General features: G+C 52.0%; 1 protein-coding gene across 5 annotated transcripts in view; it reads right to left on the bottom strand.

Annotated features, from left to right (window-relative positions):
• Positions 1–1163: 1163 nt before the first annotated feature.
• TMEM63B (transmembrane protein 63B) overlaps positions 1164–19969 on the bottom strand; it is a 47377-nt gene continuing 28571 nt past the window's right edge. For 2 of the 5 annotated variants that reach the window (XM_056487648.1, XM_056487647.1), the window contains 23 exons: positions 19577–19784; positions 18897–18976; positions 17382–17420; positions 13831–13921; positions 13011–13048; positions 12137–12279; positions 11816–11867; positions 11422–11530; positions 10847–10917; positions 9981–10061; positions 9730–9853; positions 9514–9647; positions 9231–9368; positions 8822–8975; positions 8454–8560; positions 7603–7689; positions 6122–6187; positions 5824–5986; positions 5546–5651; positions 5243–5410; positions 4987–5102; positions 4702–4782; positions 1164–3664 (listed from right to left, as the gene is read on the bottom strand). In XM_056487648.1, coding sequence (XP_056343623.1) covers positions 3500–3664; positions 4702–4782; positions 4987–5102; positions 5243–5410; positions 5546–5651; positions 5824–5986; positions 6122–6187; positions 7603–7689; positions 8454–8560; positions 8822–8975; positions 9231–9368; positions 9514–9647; positions 9730–9853; positions 9981–10061; positions 10847–10917; positions 11422–11530; positions 11816–11867; positions 12137–12279; positions 13011–13048; positions 13831–13921; positions 17382–17420; positions 18897–18976; positions 19577–19762 — 2499 coding nt within the window. In that variant the 5' untranslated portion in view covers positions 19763–19784 and the 3' untranslated portion in view covers positions 1164–3499. The remainder of the gene's footprint in view (positions 3665–4701; positions 4783–4986; positions 5103–5242; positions 5411–5545; positions 5652–5823; positions 5987–6121; positions 6188–7602; positions 7690–8453; positions 8561–8821; positions 8976–9230; positions 9369–9513; positions 9648–9729; positions 9854–9980; positions 10062–10846; positions 10918–11421; positions 11531–11815; positions 11868–12136; positions 12280–13010; positions 13049–13830; positions 13922–17381; positions 17421–18896; positions 18977–19576; positions 19785–19969) is intronic. The other 3 variants (XM_056487649.1, XM_056487651.1, XM_056487650.1) reach the window with 3 other exon arrangements.

The following is a 19969-nucleotide window of genomic DNA, read 5'->3' as shown; positions in this document are numbered from 1 at the left end:
CTGCTGGAAGTGTAAGGGGGTCCCTGCTGGGGACATCATTAGCTCCGCAGGGAACTGCGGGCAGCACTGTACTTTCAAAGAGCAAGAAGCCTGTAGTGCCAGGGCTTGTTCCTCCTTTGGGTTTGTGCCCGTCCTTGTGACCCTGTTGTCCTGTTCAGCTCCTGGCTTATTACCCTTCAGTGGCCTCCAAAGCTGCTTTCACAGATCCCTCTCCTGAGGCAGGAGACAGCTCCTCAGTAATCCTGTTAGAAAGGCTGTCTCATGTCCTTCTCCCTATGTTTGGAAGCTGTTTCCCTAACACCTGCAAAATCCCTGTGCAACTTCCTTGTTTCCTTCCCTTAAGCTTCCCTTGGCTGCAGGGACTTGGCAGCAAGCACGGTTCTTCTTTCTGTCTGCAGTTCTTTGTTCTCTGGCATTGCCTCTTCCCTTGTCCTTTGGCTGTGGGCAGGAGGGTCTTTTGTCCCGTCGGTGCTGCACACGAAGCGATGGGGTCTGATCACAGCGAGGCGGGGACGGAGCTGGGGTCACTTGTCCGTCTCTGAGCAGCCCACGCCAGGCCTCGCCTCTCCATTGTGCCATCCTCCAAGCAACGAGCAGTGCCACAGCACGCAGCAGGCTCTGGGAAGCACGCCAGATCCAGCCTGCAGAGAGCAGCAGGGAGCAGCCTGGGGGATGGCTGACACATGAGCAGCATCATGTTTTGGGAAAGCGCTCCTCGGTGCTCCAGGGGTCTAGCACCCCTCACACTTTCTCAAAGGCTTAAGCTGTCCAGGTTTTGAACAGATATGGCAGGAGTGGCTGCGTAACTTCCTACTGGAACAGTGTGGGTGGGCTGACATGTAATGACATGAGGCTATCAGAGAAACTCCCCTACCACATCATTCCCAAACCATCTTCTTCCATCCCAGCCTCAGTGCACACAGCTCCCTCTCCACCTGTTTTTGGCAGCAAAGTCTCCGATGTCTCTGCAAGTCAGAGGGAAAGCTATTCATGCTGGAGAGCCTGTGAGCCATGGCTGCACTCCTGGCAGCAGGGCAGGGCTTGTGCTCACACTAGTCCCCCCTCCTCCTTTTGCACCACGCATGCTCCTGCACTGGGGTCCTCTCCTCCCAGGTCCCAGCCCCCAACCCCCCCCAGAAAGAAAAGACTGCACAAACAACAGCTCCTTTTTTTCCTTTTTTCTTTTGTACACAAATATATACAGGGTATTATACACATCTCTACACAGACAGTGCCACTCAGAACACACAGCTCTCTGTGGGCAGGGCCCTGACAGCTGCAGAGGCAGCCCCAGAGCATGGCCATACCTACAGAGACCATAGCATCCCAGCCCCCTGCTGGACCAGGAGCAAGGGCAGTAGGTGGGTGCGAGAATAGGGAAGCAGGATCAACATCCCCCTTGCCCCACCCTGTGAGTGGACCAGGAACTCTCAGCTGACATGCTCATTTCATTCCTGGCCGCTGCCTTGGAGGGGACAGGTGACTCTCACCGTGCCCCTTCACACCCATCTGTGCTCCAGCCCCAGCCAAGCCCTGGAAGCTGGTGTGCCCTGCCCTCCTCATGCACTGAAGACCCACATCTCTGTTCCCTCCACCCTTTTCTGTGGGATTCCTACAGAGGTCTCATACAGGAAAGGCAGCTATGTCCTCCCTGGAACAGCCCCCCACCTGCTCTTTGTGGGTCTGGCTCCTTTCCTCTACTGGGAGGCACAGGGGAGAAAAGCTGTAAGATGTGACCACCGTTCCTGGCAGCTGAGGTGGGCAGGGCTGACACTTCACTTGTTCTGGTTGATTAAAGTGCTTTGAGCTCCAGGGCCAGCACGGGTGATTGAAAAGGTAAATGACCGTCCCCTTTCACCCAGCCCCTCAGGCCCTGGAGGGCACAGCCCCAGGGAGCTGGTGCAGCACCCACAGATGACAGGCAAAGGGAGGGTGATAGTGTCCGCAATGAGCACCAAACAGGATGGTGGCAGGGTTCGAGGGAAATAAATATAGCTAAATAGCAGAGGGATTTATTATTTTCCTTTACATTTTACACAAGAGGAGGGGGGAAGCAATTGAGGGCAACTGATACTGACCAGAAACAGCCTCACAAAGTGTCTTTAAACAGGGTCAGTCCTCCTTCCATGTGCCAGGGGCTCCAGTCCACCTCTCTCACCCATCCTGTTCCCTGCCTGCCTCTGGAACACAGCTATCAACAGGGAGGGGTCAAGGGCAAGAGGTAGGAGAGGAACAACCCCCCTCTCTCAGGCTGGGTGGTAGCAGGGGAGCCTACACCAGGTGAAGAAAGTCAGCATAGCCCCGTGAGGCTTTTGTGCTCCTGAAGATGGGTTGGTTGGTTGGAGACAGCTCCTAGAGACTGCTCTCCCAGGGCTCCCTCCCTCTCTGACCACCTCAGCTGGGAGAAGACCCTGCAGCAGCTCAGGGAAGGAAGCCCATGGGGCCTCATTGCAACCAGGCAGTGCTGATCTTGCAGGGCGTTGAGGGCCTTTAGCCTGAGACCCTTCCTCCCCTCTCCCTAGCACCCAGGAGACCCCCACACAGCCCCCCCAGCCCCAAGCCTGACCCTGCTGTGCAGACACAGGGCAGCAAAAGGGGGACTGCAGTACCACATGGGGGTCAGGTTGATTTGTTTGAAAGGGGAGTAAAATGTGCAAAGAAAAATGCCACTTCAAATGATGCTGCAAACCCCTGCCCTGGGGGAGAAGGGAACAGGACCTGGGGGAGAGGCTGCCTGCGCCTCCTCCTGCTCATAAGAAATGCCCTCAGCACCCCTCACCCTGTGAAGGCTTGTCTAGCACATGCCAACCCAATGCCCCTTCCCTGGCATGATGCCACCCTTGACCATGAAACCAGGCTGTCACCATCACCATCCCAGTGGTGAGGGGGAAGCCTGTCACCACCCCTGGGCCTGGACCAGCTCCTGGGATGCTGCACCAACTGGATGCTGGAAGCAGTTGAGAAAGGGCACACACAGGCACAGGGAGAAGGTGCAACAAAAGCCAACCCCACCCTGAGTGGGGTTTCCAATAGACTGACTGAAGATTTTCATTTATCACCTTCCTGTAAATCTAATAAATTATTAGTGTTTCTCACCAGCAAGACAGGGGATACAGCTGCCTGCTCAGAAGACCCCAAATGTTCCCCTTATGCCCCTTCCCACAAAGCACCCAGCTTTCCTCCTCCCTGCAGGTCCAGGGCAGCACTGTGGGGGTTACAGTCTCCCTCCTCCCCAGCCTCTGGGAGTCTGGGGGCCAGGGATGCGCTGAAGAAGGTAGCTATAAAGAGCATGCCTGCCGAGCAGCCGGGCTGGCAAGGGGTGGAGGGGCAGGGAGATGGAGAGCTTGCAGCAGGGTCCCTGCCCTCACTGAAGGCAGCGGCCCTGGGCGGCGGGAGGGCCAGGGCAGCAGCCAGCACCCTCGGGTGCCTCTTCCCAGGTCTCCGTGCGCACAGCCTGCCCTGCTCCTGGGCCTCCTGCCCCTCCCGCCCTCTGAGGTCCCTACTGGTGGATCTCATTCTCTATCAGGCTGTCCTCACACGACTGGAAATCTGTGTCATTCATGCCATCTGCGTTGATGAGCTCCTCATCCTGCGATCCCTGCTCCTCCGACTCTGTTGCTTCGCCCTCCGGCGAGGAGTCCTGAAGCACTTGGGCGATGTACTTCTGTCACGACCAGGAATGGGGCAGGAAGGGCAGGGAGAGAGCAGAAACACAGTGAGTCTAAGGAACTTCTCCAGGAAGCAGAGCACAACACACTAAGCACCATGCATGAGGCTGAGCGTGGGGATCTGCTGGGAGGCCAAAGAAATGTCCAGACTCAGTAGAATACATCAGGAAAGGTTTAAGAGTGGGGCTTGGCCCTGAAACACTGGATGTGTTTCAAACCCCAGCATTCTGGGACAAGGCACCTGGGCTGGGAAAGAATGTGGCTTCTCAGGCTCTTTGGAGCCCATGTGACCTGGAAGACTGCACTCCCTTTTTTGTTAGTAGATGTGTCCCTGAAGCCCTGTCTGCTTTTTATAGGGATTCTCCTTTTGGCTAAATGTTGCTGCTCTTAGGTGTCTGGAGACTAGGAAGGAGTCTGGATTACATGTTTACACCCCAGCCCTGCTCTCCTGAGGAAGCAGGAGGCTCTGCTTTACCCCATCTCTGCATCCCTGTGTAGATCCCCACTAGAAAAACCTTGTGGAAGGAAGCAGCTGGAGTGAGCCAGCTGAGCCAAGGTGAAGTTCCAAAAACCAACTCTGGGGGTCTCAGAATGCCGGACCGGGGAGAGAGGATTCCCCAAAGCACTTCCATGGCCTTCAGGGCAATGTCCACGGAGACCCCTCTGAGTGGGCACTAGGACAAGCCTGTGGGTGACAGCCTCTGCTGGCGTGCAAGCGTGCAAAGATGCAGAATGAGAAGGGAGACTGACCCGGCTGGATTCACCGTCCCAGCCGAAAGAGAGACGGAAAGTAAATGCACAGCATCTGAGGAGCAGCGGGATAGAGGTGTGTGTGGGGGGGTTACACTTCATCACCCAGAGCAGGTGAGGGGAGCAGTGCCCAACAGCTGCCTCCCACCCTCACTGGGAGGATCCAGGTGCTGACTCAGAAAAATGAGAAGTGAGAAGTGAGGTACTGAGACTGGGAGTTACCTCCCCCTTTCCAAACTCAGGTAAGGTGTGCCAGGGCAAAGAGGTGGGGATGGTGACTCACAGCTGATTTGGGAGCCGGCAGAGTGGTGGCAGGTCTCCCGTTCTGCCTGTTGTCCATGGCATCCACTTCTGTGTGGTCAATCTGGATACAAAAGGAGAAATTGAGACTGCCAGGGCAACATACTTGTCCCACCTCAGGAGCAGTATACAGGCAGCAGAGACAGCTTCAGGACTATCCCCTCTGTGAAGTCAGCTCTGCCAAAGAGCAGGCCCAGAGCCTGTGCTGTTTTGTGGTTGAGCTGTGCTACCAAGGAGAAGGGTCTCACACCCAACCATTCTGCCTCACCTTGTAGTTGTGAGCGCTGAGGTATTTGAAGTGCCCAAAGCAGACGTGACACAGGCAGATCACAATGGTGATCACGAGGACCACAAAGGTAAACATGGAAGTTGGGGCCAGGAACCCTGGGGCAAAGGAAAACCAAAGTGGCAGTGTCAGAAGGACTGTGACTGTGCTCTGTGGCTGGAGGCTGCCAGGATCAGAGCCTGGCCAGGGAAGTAGTTCAGTAGGAGGCAAAGGGGTGGCATCCCAGCCCAGTGCTCACCTGTGCGCACTGTGGAGAAGAAGAGGAGCCAGAAGAGGCAGAGGATGGGGGCTGCCACTACCTGATTCACAGCCCCTGAATGGATCTTCTTGTCCAGCTTGGCAGGCAGGTAAGCGTAATACAGGTTGTATCGGTCCACCAGGTGCTTAAGCAGCATGTACATGAGCCCTGGGAGAAGGGGAGAGAAGCCAGAAGAGCAGGGCATCAGCATCTTTGCTAGACTGAGAGGGAATGTCTCCCCCACATCAGCCTTCTTGCCTCTCCTCCATCTCTGGCACAGGGAGGCAGAGGGGTATGGCTTACCAAAAGGGACAATGATGGGGCAGGTGATGCTGTATGTCATGACTACAGTGAAGACACACATCATCCAGGCATAAGCAGCCCCAAACTGGAACTCATAGGCCTGGTGCTGCAGGAGGGAATGGAGACCCATCAGCAGGAGGACCGTGAGAGCTGAGCGGGCACGTGCAGCACCCCCAGCTCTACACACAGCACCGGGCAAGGCCCCCAAATGGGGTCCCACTGCAGCACTCCCCTCCCTGGGTGCAGGCCACAACCCAGCCCTCAGCCCCGCTACATACTCGTTTGACGTTCCTCCGCTCGGCCGCCGAGCGGGCCAGGCAGAGGCGGATCATGTACATGAGCAAACCAGGGATGCGCAGCAGGTCCATGGCATTCCCGATGAAGGCAGAGGCGATCACATAGTTCACAAAGAAAGCCCCATTGTCTGGCAGGAACACACACCTGAGGAGATGCAGCAAGAGCAGACTGCAAAGGGGGCTCCTTTTTGCAGGGCAGCAGCTGGGAGCCCCCATAACCTTTGGATGACAAGAACAACCTTCCATTGTAAACAAAGCTTTTCTGCTCAACTCCACTTACTCAAATCGCACAGCAGCTTCAGCAAGGAATTTTTTGTCGAACAACCAGCGGAAAAATACATCCAAGCTGTGGGGAAGAAGGCAAGAAGAAGAGATGAACCATCAGAAGCAGTGACAGACAAATGCACGTGGCAAATATGAAGAAGTTGCTCTAGAAAGATCCAAAACTCTGACCATAGACTGTTTTGTTCCTTGTTGGAGTGTGTCACCAGCAATTATGTAAACTGGACATTGGAAAAAAATAGAACAATGCAACACTCAAAAAGGGATGTAAAGCTTCCCATTCATGTGTGTTCTTATCCCTTTACCCTGATCCTATCAATATTTTTCCTCCTCTCTCCTCTGTTTGGGCATAACATGCATGTAAAGAACAGATGACTGACTCTACAGAAGAAATTGGTTAGGTACAAGGTACCCTCCAACAAGAGATTTAAAAAATCCCTTAGAAGAAACAAATCCCATTTTCCTCCATTTTGATGTTTTTATATAAAACTATCCAATCCTCTGGCACTGGTGGAGTACAGGCAACAGCAAGGGGATTGACTTCTCAGAAGGAAGTGCAGTCTGTTTTGTGGTCAAAATGCAAAGGTTCTGAGAGCATTCACCTGTCCAAGATGCAAGTTTACATGCAACAAAGCATTTTTAATCTGTTGCAAACATGTAGTCGACCAGTGGGACGAAGGACTATTCTTCTGCCACTGTCAGAGGGTTTGTCTATTCTCAGCTGCCTGACATCACCACTGACGGGTTATATCTCAAATATGGAATTTAGGTGGGGTGTGGACAATAATATCATAGAATGGCTTGGGAAGGATCTTAAAGATCCCTGACCCCACAATGTGTAAAGAATGAACTAGCACAGCCAGAGTTCCCTGTCCCCCACCCACTTCCCAGTTTTTTTTCCCCTCGCACTGTTACCCTGCTTGGCCCCTGTTCAGCACTAGAGCCCACACCAATGGTGGCAGGTGATACATCAGTATTTCCCACAGGGCAATTCTATAAGCCCACCAGGAAGATTTGAGGCATACACCCAAACAGATGAGCACTTCTGTACCCACACTATCCCACCCAGCCAAGCAGCACAACCTATTCAAGTTCTGGCTTAAAGGGGGAATTAACTAGTTTTGTGCAAAATTTGGACTGCACACTGAGCACAGAAGAGGAGAATGCCTCCTTCACCAGCAGATGTCAAGCAGACTTTTCACACATACTCATCTACCACACCAACTTTTGATGCATTATTTTTAACACCATGTCAATGTGTCTGCAGATTGAGTCAATAAAGTCCCAGAGACCCAGTCTTGTATGGTCTGGCCTGCTCTCCCTCAAGTAAAATTAAACACCAGTCTCCCAAGGCGATGGTGGCCAGGGCACCAGTGCAGTGAGAAAAGGATGTTGTAAAAAGAAAACAATCAGGGCTGCACCTCAATCCTCCTTGTGCTCCACATCTCTGTACTTGCCTTCCCTTCCCACAACCCCTACCTGCTCAGGCCCAGCGATGGCAGCAGCAAGACCATGAAGATGAGGAAGGTGTAACACTTGTGCATGGTTGTCCTATTCTCTCCAGACCTGAGGATAGAAAGGCTGTTAACCTTTCACCCCACCAACCACACAAACTGTGCTCCCAATGGCTTCCCACCAGTAAGCACTTCCCAATGTCTAATCTAAATCCCACCCTGTCTGTTCCCAGTACATGAATACATCCCCTTTCCCTCTGGCACATTTGAAATCTGTTATCGAGTCTCTGTTTCTTTCCCCTTGTCTCACAGGCTCTGCAATCATCTTCTCTGACCTGCAATCCCAAGAGCTGGTGACACCCTCCTCACCAGTCTCTGCAACACAGACCAGAAAACAAGTTTACATTGCATGTCCTGTGGGGAATGTGCCTCACAAGCAGCATGCTTCTAGTGCTCTGTACTTCAAGCGCCTTCCCTGTGGCCAGAAGCCAGAGCAGCTAAAATGATTTTTCCTTGGAACTACTACATCTTACACATGGAAGAGGCACACCACCCTTGTCTGCTCACCTGAGCTGAGACTTCCCTCTCTATTAACATTTCTCATAGTGACCAGCCCCAACTCCTCCCAGCTTTCCTCTTCTTGTAGGCCTGTCAAGCTCTGCTCAGACAACCCAGCTGCACAACAGCAGCTACAGACCGGCAGAACATCTGTCCACAGCAGTCCCCGGGTTCCCAAGAGGTGCAATATAACACCATGCTTGGAGTGGAGGACAGAAGTTCAAGCACAAAGATCCAGCCTGTAGCTTATGTCAGTGAGAAGTGTCTAGCAGCCATCAGATCACTGAGAAGGTAAGAACAGGTGCTGGCTGTCCTTACCTGGTCCAGTGTGCTTCGAAGAAGGCAGAGTAGTATACAATGGTGGGCAGAAGAGCAGAGAAGCACCACAGCAGCAGTGTGGGGAAAAATTGGGTGATGATTGGGTTCTGCAACAAGGCAGAGAAGAAATTGCATAGTTACACAGTGCACCAGCTCTTGTGCCAGCCACAGGTACAGTTGCCTTTGCTGATGCCAAGGCCCCAGCACTGCGACTGCCACTGCACCCTGTCCAGGCTCAGCACCTCCCTCATGGTCAGAACCCGGGCAACAATGACAATCTTTCCCCCTATCCCCAGCCTTGCAGGGGATGTTGTGCCTTGGGGTGGTTCCTGTGTTACCCACCCTGCACCTGTCTCCAAAGTCCTTACATTGAGGTACTCCACGGGCTTGGTGACATTGAACTTGTCCATAGTGGTGATGATGATAGCAGGAGTGGTGAGAAAGAAGAGAAGGATGAAGAGGACCACATTAATCACAAAGCAGCGGATCCACCATATAAAGCCGCGGATGGAGAGGTGCTCCCTGGGATGGAGAAAGAGGGCATCAGGATGGCTGCACAGGATAGAATACCAGGTGTGGAGCTTTGCATGCACACCACAGCCCAGCCTTGGCCCAAGGCTTTCCTCCTCCCAGTCAGATCAGGCCTCTAGCTCAGCCAGGCTGGGGCTTCAGCAAGAACAACTCACTCAGTTACCGGAGGAGCAGATGAAGAGGGAGAAAGGGAGGGTGCACCCCTTTCCCACTGGAAGGGCCACTGAACCCTACAGAACTGCTCACCAGTAGATGTTCTGTGGGTCAGGAGCATAACTGACAGTCCAGTTGGAGACATGGAGGGACTCACTGCAGGAGGAGGCTCTGGGCTCCCCACGACATGCACATCCCTGGCACTTACAAGCGTTGAAATCTTTGAGGATTCTGGACAAGAGAAAGAGGGATATGCTGACACAAAAGGTGGGCAGGCACAAGTTGAGAAGACGCCTTAGCGCTGCTGTTCTTCTGATTTAAGGCAAAGGCTGGGACAAGTCACCTTCTTAGGGAGGGCAGGACCATCTGCACTCACATGGCTGTGATGGTCTCATTGTGGAAGGTGACAAAGGCCATCCCCAGAGGCTTTTCATTAACCTTCTCCTTCTCCCGCTTGTAGTCATCTTTGAGCTTCTCCTCCAGCTTGGTGTAATACTCGATGGCCTCCACCTAAGCAGGACAGAGGTCAGAGGAGAAATGATCTGGGCACAGGACACCCAACTGCTGCCCAACACCTCCAGCTCTCCCCTACCTCCTCACAGCCCCTGATGACACAGCAGCACAGATGGCCACAAGGCTTGGGGTTGATCATGGATGGGGTGTTGTCCTTGCTCTGCAGGTTGGTGAAGTAGATTCGTCCACGCTCAGCTTTCTTCCTGAAACACAAGAGTGGAAGAGAAGGAAGAAAGGAAAGAAAGAGGATGACTCATAAAAGCTCTGTGGCACCAGAGCTTTTGAGGGGGTATCAGCCCACTCTGCCTTTTCTCCCAAAATAGAGGTTACCTCTCTGCATCGAGGAACATCAGCCGGGCAACATCATAGCAGGGACGGGCCTCCAGGACAGTGCAATTGGCATAGGCCTCCCTGTGGATGAGAAGCATCAGTTCATCACAACTGGCACCAAAGGTACCCCGCAAGCGAACTCCAAGTGTTCAGGACTTCTTTCTGGCCTTGAGAAGAGTGTCCTGGGCTGGATACAGTGATGCATACCAAGAGTTTGCAGGGGAGCCTGCAGGCTTTGTCCCTTACAGCAGACACAAAATACAGGGCAAATGCTACATCCTTTAGGCTTTGGCACAAGGAGCCTTTCTGGACTTTTGCCCTATAGCAGCTTGGAGCCTCTCTGACCCGGCACTTCCCTCTGTGCCTTCACAGACTTGTGGTCAGAAAGAGGCAGAAGGGTTCCCGAAGGGTACAAAGCATTTATTTTCTATCCATGATGCTTCTAAACATGGTCCTGACAGCGAGGTTTTGATAGAGGAGGAATTTAATTTTCTTGTTAAACAGATATACTTTCTACAAGGACTGTAATCAGGGCAGCAGCACAAAATCCCAGTTACTGCTTGAGCAGCTCCTGCCTGTATCTCATCTGTGAACTTAACTACAACTCAAGACATACTCTGTCCATTGCTTACCACACTGACCCCTGATGGCTCTGCAAGAAATAACTGGGCCTATTCTAACAAAGGATACTTCAAATTCAAATAAAAAGCAGAAAAAGAAAAGTGAGAGGCCCAAAATAAAGGTATTCACTGCTTTTGCCTAGCTCTCTGCTCTCAATGTATTATTGCCATTCTAGATAGCACCAGTACTACCCTAATAATATATCCCTATTACAGAGTAGTCTTTAGGGACACAGTGAGACTTACTCAAAATGCTTCTTGATCTTCTCTGGCTCAGCATATTTTGAGATCCCATTGATGAATAGAGTTCGCTTCACCTGGAAAGAAGAGAGAAAGGAGAAGACAGGTAGGTGTGGATGGTGTAAAAGACCAGATTGCAGCAAGCTCCCTCTCCCAAGACCTGCATCAGTGAAAAAGAGCAGCACCATCAGGGCTACCCCTCTCCTGTGCTGCTGCTAGTTGCTGTCATCCTGCACCTGGGTGTGCTGCAGATTGACAGGCTAGGGACTTACACTGTAGGTGCCTGAACAAAACACAGCTATCTTTCAGAAATGAAGGCAAAAGCAGCTGGAACAACCCATAAGGAAGAATGGGAGGAAGAATCCTTCCACATGTTTACCCAGTGCAGGCCTCTCCTGTTTCCCCACAGGCAGTCATGGCTGTTTCTCTGGAGGTGATTTGCTTTTGGCCAGGCAAAATACAAATATGACAGCACTAAATTGCTGTGGAAATTGAGGTGCTCAGCATTCTCTCCAAGGCTACCTGATGTGACCACAGGGCATAGGAAAATGTGCCTGTGGGAGTGGCCAGATCCTGCTCACCAGGTCATCCTCTTTGTAGCGCATCTTGGAAGTGTGCCGGCGCATGCTGTACACGGTCAGCAGCAGGTACAGGAAAGCAAAGGTGGTGTGCAGCCACAGCAGGTTATTCCTGTCACAAGGGAGACCACAAAGGTTAATGCAAGCTTGCCACTACAAGTCTGTGTATGGCTGGTCAGGTCCTGAAGGCACTGGGTCATGAGTGTATTCAGCATAGCACAGTAAAGCCCTACAAGCAAATTCCAGGAGCTCAGCCTGGAAATTGGAGAAGGGACAGTAGCCTCACAGCAAGGGCAGAAATACAACTTTAAAGGAGATGAGGCTCTGCAGCAAGTGAATATTTACAAAACATCCCTCAAGGGCCTCAGTTACACATCCCATCCCTGCCCACACATACCCAGACTTCAGGTTAGCGATAGTTGTCCTCCCAAAGCTGTAGGCATTGTTTTCTAGAGAGAAAGAGGCAGACACAAACATGTTCAGTTATACTGAGTGGGACAGAGCACCACTAGAGTGAGCTACAGCAAGAGAATCACCTGCAGAATACCTAAAAACCCAAGTTACACAGGATGACCCTGTGGATGCACTACAGTCAAAGTGAGACAGCAGTTAGAGTTGTCTGTGCCAGTCCTGTCCTGCCCTCCCCTGCTACCCAGTGGTCTGGAACATGGTGTTGAAAGCAGATGCCCCAGCCCAGCCAAAGGCTCCTTGTTCTCACCTAGCAGGTCCCCTGAGAAGTTGACAGGTAACACGATGCCCACGGAAAGCACACCCACAACCACCAGCAGCCCAATGATGTGCCTCTGGAAGGACAGGTAGTGCACTGCATCAACCCCGCATTTGTCCCGGATCTCATCATCCCTGCCAGGGAGAGAAAAGCTGTCAGGCAATTTTCTACATTTCCTCAAGTGCTGGGGAAAAGTACAGGGTAGCAGCTGCTCTCCTGATCTGACCACACACAGCACTCCATGTTCTGCCCTACAGAGCTGGGTTTGGGAGCCCAGCACTCAGCCTTGAAGCAGCCTGGGCAAAAACCTGTCTGTGCAATGATTACCCAGCCCTGCTCCCCACAGCCCTGCTCTCTGTCCAGGAGAGGCAACTGGACACATCTTATACCCTTCAGGTGGGCCTTGCCTTCCCACTAAGATACAGATGCTGATGCTATCCCACAGTATTGTGAAGAGAAGTGCTTGGGAGACTACTCCTGTGTATCACCAGGCTGAAAGTAACTCACTGCATGCTCCAGTGCTCTCATCGTAGCCATTCCTGAGACAGCAGCACCCCTAGCAATAGTGCCAGGGAGATGAGTATCCTTGCAGAGCAATGGACAGTGTTTCTGAGATGGGACTGAGGTGGGGCAGCCATGGGCCTGGGTTCTCTGTCACAGACTCACTTTGTGACCTTATTTTGGTTTCGGACTCCTCACGTAATCCTGTCTTTGCTTATCCTCTCCAGAGGACAAACTTCACTTGTGCTCTTCAGAGAGGAGGCTGCAGCACTTCATGAAGCTGTACTGCACTGGATGTCCCAACAACCCTGCATTGCCACTCCTTCCCCACGTGAGTCCCCCATAGAGGTCCTGGGGCACTTACTTTATCCTGAAGATGGCTGTCAGCCAGGAGCAGAAACCCTGTGCAAAAAAAACAGAAAACAGAACTGTTTCACAACACTCTGTGTTCCTTTATCCCAGCTCCCTCCTTCAAAGGTCCCAGTGACCAGGCTGGCAGCCTTGCACATCCACATACTTGGCTTGGGAGGGGGCAGACCACAAGCATCCAAATATCCAGATATGCAGAGCCACAGATGGGCCAAGGTGAAGGAGGTGGCAGTGCTACTCCATAGAGCACAACACAAGTTGGACTCTGCTGTGTGGCTCTCCCCTACCAACTGGCAGCTCAACCTCCAGGCAACCCATGGGCTCCTGACTAATATGGAAGCTCTTCAAAGCCATGTCAGACCCAGAAAAGTCAGCATACAGGTACTTCAGCCATCATGCTGGACAAGAGAAGCTCTGTAATGACTGGGAAGGTAGGCTGGACCAAGGCAATGCTCCTCAAAGGACATCTGGGGGAGCTTCACCCCCCATCCATCACACCCATTGTCCTCCCCTTCAACGAGGAAAAAGCCAGTAGCAGTATACTGCAGTGTGAGGAAGAGGTGGCAAGTAAGCATTGTTTGTAATGAGATTATAGGCTGGACAGATGTCTGTTAAGCCACAGGGATGAACCTATTTATTTAAGCACGCGTCTAAGAGCTGCATAGTTCCCTGAGCTCTACACTGCACTCACACACTACAAGATGTGGAAATTAAGGCCCAGGAACAGGCATAAGTGTTTCTTCTGAAGAGCCCTTGGCTCAGCCAAGCTGTGGGCTCCTGGCCCCGCAAAGTGTCTGACTCTTGTGGCTACTCACGTTGTCCCTCTGGTCGAAGTCCACAGAGCTGGAGACGGAGGTGAGGCGCTCGTAGCGGTCATGGTTGTCAGAATGCAGGGCGGAGGCTACGCTAAAATGACAAGTGGGAGGTGAGGGAGAAAGTTAGAAGATGCGAAGAGGCAGCCTGGCCAGGAACCAAGAGCACCCAGGAGACGAGAGGTTAATTCAGGTCAGTTTGCACCCAGTGAGATGGAGAGAGGTAAGATCAGAGATAGCAGTAAAGAGAGAACCCTCCTCAGATGGCATGCTGAGCCTGGCAAAGCCTATGGGCTTAGCCCATGGATGTTACTTGTTTGGCACCTTCTGAAAGGCACTCAGTACTTTGTGGTAGTCCCTGCGAGCAGAGGCTGCCACAGAGGAGAGATAAGGTCTATTTAGCACAGGGTTTAGACAGCAGAAAGGAAGTGAGAACTGGAGGCTGCCACAGCTGCTCTGGCACAGCTGGAGAGGCACTGGGAGCAGTTCCTGTCCTGGAGGACCTCACTCATCTTCAGGAAGAGGAAGGAAGGAGCCTGGTGGGCTGCATCCTGCTACACCAGTCCTCCCCACCCCTAGTGCTTCAATGCAGGAGGAAGAATGCAGCTGCCTGGAGCCAGGCTCAGTGCAACCTGCCTCCCAGCCTCAGCTGAGCCTCCAACCTGGAAATCCCTTGAGCAGGAGCAGGGCAGACAGCTAAAACTGAATGTCTCCATGCTAAAGGACAGGAAAGCAAAAGGGGTGAATATCACAAAACCACTTTACTCCAGCCAGAGGCAGGGACCTAGATGAAGAACCTGCAGCAGAAGCATCCAAGGCTGACAACAGTGCCCACTACAGAGGCAGAGGGCAGCTGGAAAAGGAGGAAAGAAAATGGTCTAGAGATCTAAATTAAACAGCACTTGCAAGGTGACAACAGCAGGCTGGGATCTCGGAGATGCAAGAAGAAAGATGACTGATCTGAAGTCTAGAAACAAAGGAAAAAAAATGAAAATATAGTCTCCCTTTAGTCAGTACAGGCTCAAGGAGGGTAAGAAGGCAAGAACACAGACAAACAGCTGCTGAGAGAAGTGCTAGAGAGGAAGTGGATAACACTATGGGAAGGAGAACAAGCAGAGATCCTCATGAACATTCTGAAGCAAAGTGAATGAGACATGTCCTCTCTCAGAACAAAGTAGCACCTGCTGAGTCCCCAGCTCCTGGCTGGAAGTAACAGAAACAGGGTAAAGAGATTAGCTGAAGGTCAGGGGACTACAGCAGTGCTGATTAGACAGTGGTGTGCAGCTTGCCATTACCCAACACCCTGCTCTGCTGGAGGGAGAGACAGCTTCAACCCAGCTCTCACACCTTCAGCTCTTTATAATCACTGAGGCCTTGCAGCTGGGCACAGGGAGTGAGGGCAAATTTCTGCTGAAGAGAAATTTCTGCCCTGAGAAAAGCCCAGCATGATGACACCATGAGTTTTTGGATAACCAGGATAACTCAGCTCTGTGCAGGGGGATGCAGTGACAATAATCAGGGTGACCTGAAGAGTTTAGAAGACAGAGGATGCAAAACCTTGCCAAAGATAAAAAGTTGAATAGGGAGCTCCAACAGCACCTGCACTTGGATGGAGATTTTTTTAATGCAAAGCACTATGGAAAAGATGAAAGCAGTGTAAGTGGGTGTAAGCAAGACTGCCCTAAATCACAAGATTAAGGTGGGATCTTGCATGATGCAGGTTTGGTGCAGGCCTTGCCAGGGAAGGAGAAGGCCAGGGTCTGAGGCACAGTTAGCCTCATGCCAAAGGAATCACAGGCTCCAAGAGGGCAGGCCAGGCATGCCATTGAAGGGCTTGCTGGGGTGCAAAGCTGGAGGTGACTGCACAGGTGGCAAAGCCCCACAGGGCTCTGTGATCACTTCCCTCATACACAGAGGTGCAAGTGGGTTGCTATGACCTCCCAGTGCAGACTGAGTTGCCAAATAAGATTGTTGATGGCTACTGCAAGCTCTGACTATCACAGGACAAGGGCACTTGCTGGTTGTCAGGTAAAGGGAACACATCAGAGGAGGATACCCTCTCCTGCAAAGACCAATGTTGTACATTCAGGGGCTGAGAGCACCAGGTGACATATACATGTTCCTAACCCACCACCAGTCACTGCACTCTCCAGCAGAGAACAGCTGGGATGGGAATGTGCCATTAGCCTTGAAGGAGCACAGACAGAATGAGACTTCCTCACTGAGTTCTGCAAGTTTTTAGAGGCTTCTGGCTGCTAACACTGTCCCAGCACATGCAGTAGCTTTAGTGGTGGTACATGTGGAGCAGATGGCTCCAGCAAGCTCAAATGAAAAACAGGAGCAGGAAGAAGTGGTCCCCTGGAGAGAGACAAGCATTTGAGGGGATAAATGAAGCTGCCCCCTGAAAAATCCTCAGAGCATAATGGCTCTACTACCTCAGCCTTACTCCCCCTCCAAGATGTTAGAAGTGAAAAGTTGCCACACACCTGAAGCAGGGCCAACCACTAGTGAAGCAATCAAGCATGAGCAAGGGGTCCCCTCTGTGCCATGTACCACAGCAACCACCACCTCTAACAACTCTGACTGCTCTGCTCCTGAGGGCAAGGATCGGCTGTGAAAAGAGGCATGTTCTTGTACCTCCCTTAAGGCAGTAGCAGGGCCATGCTTTGCCAGTGGGAAAAGGAGGCTGCAGCTTGCTGCCCTGGTCTCGGACACAAATCAGTGTGGCTGGAGTGACCACGGCAGGCTTGCACTGCCAGCTGTGATCGTTCCCTCTGCAGCACATACCCAGCAAGGCACATGCAATGGTCTTTTCTCAGGCATAAAAGCAGCAAGAAAGAGGTAAGAACACGGAGGACAGTCCATGGTAGGGCTTAATGGGTACCACCAGACCAAGGTGACAAAGGATACTTTCAGCAGCACTGAGGCAAAAGGTTTCTTCCACATGGGAAGAAAGAAAATCAAGAGCACTGCCTTGCTGGGTGTGGGTTAGGTGGCAAGGGACAAGGGCCAAATGTTGCCTTGGTCCCAGCAGCCTCATGGGGTAGAAAGGAAAGACAGTATTCTTGCCAGATCCTCTTTGTGCATCTGCCTACCTTTGCAGATGGCGAGGGAACAGCTCTTGTGGCAACCTGGAATAAGAAGGACCAGGAAAAGTAGCCTCTCCTGCACCTGGGTGACCAAGTGTACTGTGTGCTCAGGCAAGCGGGTTTGTTTACTTCCATCATAAGGCAGGATAGCTGGACACAAGCAGATAGAGCAGGGCATGTGATACACCACCCTCTGCCTTGGTCAGGACTGAAAGCTCCCTGGCACTACTGCTCTCAAGGAGCATTTAAGGGCTACTAGGGGAAAACCAGGGTGCATTCAGCTGTGGTAGTGGATGACACAAAGGGGAGAGAAAGAAGAGCACAAATCCACCAAGAGACACAAATTCATGCCCAAACTCCCAGCCATTTAGATTAGTTCAGAAGCAAGACAGCTGCAAGAAAAAAGGAGAGAGAGGTAGTGAGCAAGAAAGAGACAAGAAATGAGACCCTGAAAAAACAACATACTATTCCCGCTCCTCTCTTTCCGTCTCCCAGCGTCGGCGCCTGGGGGCACAGAAACAGAAAGGGACAGGTTACAGGAGTAGGTGCTGAGTTCTCCTCTTTTGCAGGGAACTGTGTATCCAACATGGCTCATCATCCTGAAGAAGAGAAACCTGCCAAGAAGACCTTTCTTCCAGAGCCCAGCAATGCCTCAAGTCACAGCAATCTGGAATACCCACTGGTCCAGGGGCAGAATGCTTTCCTGCAGCTGAAGGGAAGCTGGCTTCACTGGGAAGGTGACCAGGCTCCATTCCATGGCCATTGCAAAGAGCTCCTGAGTGACAAGGTCAGGTAGGGGAGACCATAGGGACTGCCTGAATGCCATCTGAGCTCCCCTTCCATATACCTCCACCCTGGCAACAAACACAAATGCATCCCCCTCCTGAAAAATCTCATCCCACCCTGTGGATGAGCCAAGCAGCATGGGCTTCTCCCTGCAACTGCAGTCCTGTTGATCCACAGCCACCCTGTCCCCCTCCCTGTGCTTACCAGCTCTCCCTCTCCAAACAGCTGGCACTCCTCTACAGCCACTGCTTGCAGTCTCTTGCACCCAAGCTGCTCAAGCATTGCCTCAGAGAAAATCGAGTTCTCTCTCCTCAGTAGAGGCCAGAGCTGTGTAGCCCCATGGCTTCCTGCCAGCACCCAGATCCAGACTGCTTAACCCTGCTGCCCTCTCCCCATTGAGGTCTCCTATGATTATTCCTTTCTCCTTGTTTCCCTTCCACTACCTATGTACATTTGATTTTCCCAGCCAGACCAGGAAAGAATGGGCAGAGGAACCAGGGACAGGGACACAGCTGCGTATCTAACTCTATCCAGGACCACTTATTTAACCCAGGAGAATTCCTGGTTTGATGCTGGAAAAAAACAACTCTTTCCACTGCAGTGCAGGGAATGCTCCTTCTGCTCTAGAGTTGCTATCCCCAATGGGCCCCAGCTTTTGCTAATGGACACTGTAGCCCACATTGCATTGGGCAGGAAGGATCCACACCCAGACCAATTCATCAGCACTTGGGATGTGAGCTAAGCTCAGATCAGCACAGCAGCATCACACTTGGAAAAGCAGCATACTGCTGTCAAGTGCTCTTAACAAGAACTGCATCCAGCAGAGTCACAAAGACACCTTCAGAGGCTTAACAAAGCCTTTACTGTGGCAGCCCTCACCCTTCCTGTGACCTCTTGTTCCTCTCCTCCCTCCATTTGCTGTTCCTCTGCAAGGGCCCCTGCACATCTCTCCCTGAAGGGACCATAAGCAATATGGAGCCAGGGGGGACCACTCCATGTGTTGGGAGAAGACTGCTGTAACAAAAAAGCCAGTAAGTGGGGATTTCTTCCTATTCCTGGAGCTCAAGGGATGCAACCAGCATATTTGCCTCTCCTCTCCAGCTGCTCAGGCACACAAAATGGGATTTATCCCTTCTGCCTCACAGCAAAGGACACTACTCATATCTTATTCCCTTGCCACTCTCTCATGCTTACCTGTCAGCATCAGTCACCAGGGCCAGGCGTCCATAGTCCCAAGCAACTTTACGCAAAATTGAAAAGACAAACAACAGTGCCTGAAAGAGACCAAAAGAGAAAGTTGTGAGAAAAGGCACTGTCCAACTCTGCCCTTGTCCTCTGCATGCAGAGCCACAGGCACAGGGAGGGTAGGAGGGGAGACAGTCCTCAATTAAGAGCACACTGAGACCACAGGAGAGCACAAGTTCCCCACGACTGTTAAATCAGACTATCTGGATAGCTGTGGGAGGAGAGGCAACACACAATACCTAAAGTAGTCCCACAGGATCAAAAGGCCCCAAGGTTCCTAGAAGTCAAAATTATGGCTATTTCATTTGTGGTCCCACAGCTTCTAAGGAGGAACACACAAAGCCTGGATAAAGCTGTGGGACTTGTCAACATAAGAGGGAGTTTTGGGACCCATCATCACCCTCATCCTTATGGCTGCAACACCCTTCCACAGGGCTCAGTGTGGTGGTATTGGAGCCAAGTCAGTAGTGGCTAAGCCCACAGCATCTAGGAGACATGATCAGGGCCAAAATGTGAGCCAGCAGCAAAGTCAGGGATGGCATTTGGGGCCCTCAACTCTAATCATCTGATCACCATCCTCATTTCCTGGTTAGGGAAGAAGGTGTTGAAGCAACAGTATGCAGACTTACGAGAAAGCACATAAAGTCAAGGGCTAGGACGGTGGGCACCCCACCAAAGGGCAGCCCCTGCAGCACAGTGCTGCGGATGCGAGCACTGTAGCAGTAGTCCTTGGTAGTGCTGTTGTTGTTGTTGCATGTGGGAGTTTTGCAGGGGACCCCTACTGAGCCCAGGGTGGCAATGACGTAGGGAAGCATCTCTACAACTTCATCGTCTTCCCTGGGGAAAAGAGAGAAAGAGCTGGTTAGACATGTGCCAGTTTGATGACAACTTAGCCCTGTTGCAGTTGGGGGCCAACCTTGCCTGCCAGCTCAGGCTTCTCTGTGCTACAGGATTTTCCTGGGACCAGTGTGCAAGGGACAAGGGCATCTGAGCAGCCTGCTGAGTTCAGTGGTGCCAGAAGA

This window comes from Oenanthe melanoleuca, chromosome 3 (genome assembly GCF_029582105.1).
Source record: "Oenanthe melanoleuca isolate GR-GAL-2019-014 chromosome 3, OMel1.0, whole genome shotgun sequence".
Taxonomy (NCBI): domain Eukaryota; kingdom Metazoa; phylum Chordata; class Aves; order Passeriformes; family Muscicapidae; genus Oenanthe; species Oenanthe melanoleuca.
Note: the sequence above shows the minus strand (reverse complement) of the source record. Positions and strands in the feature narration are given on the sequence as shown.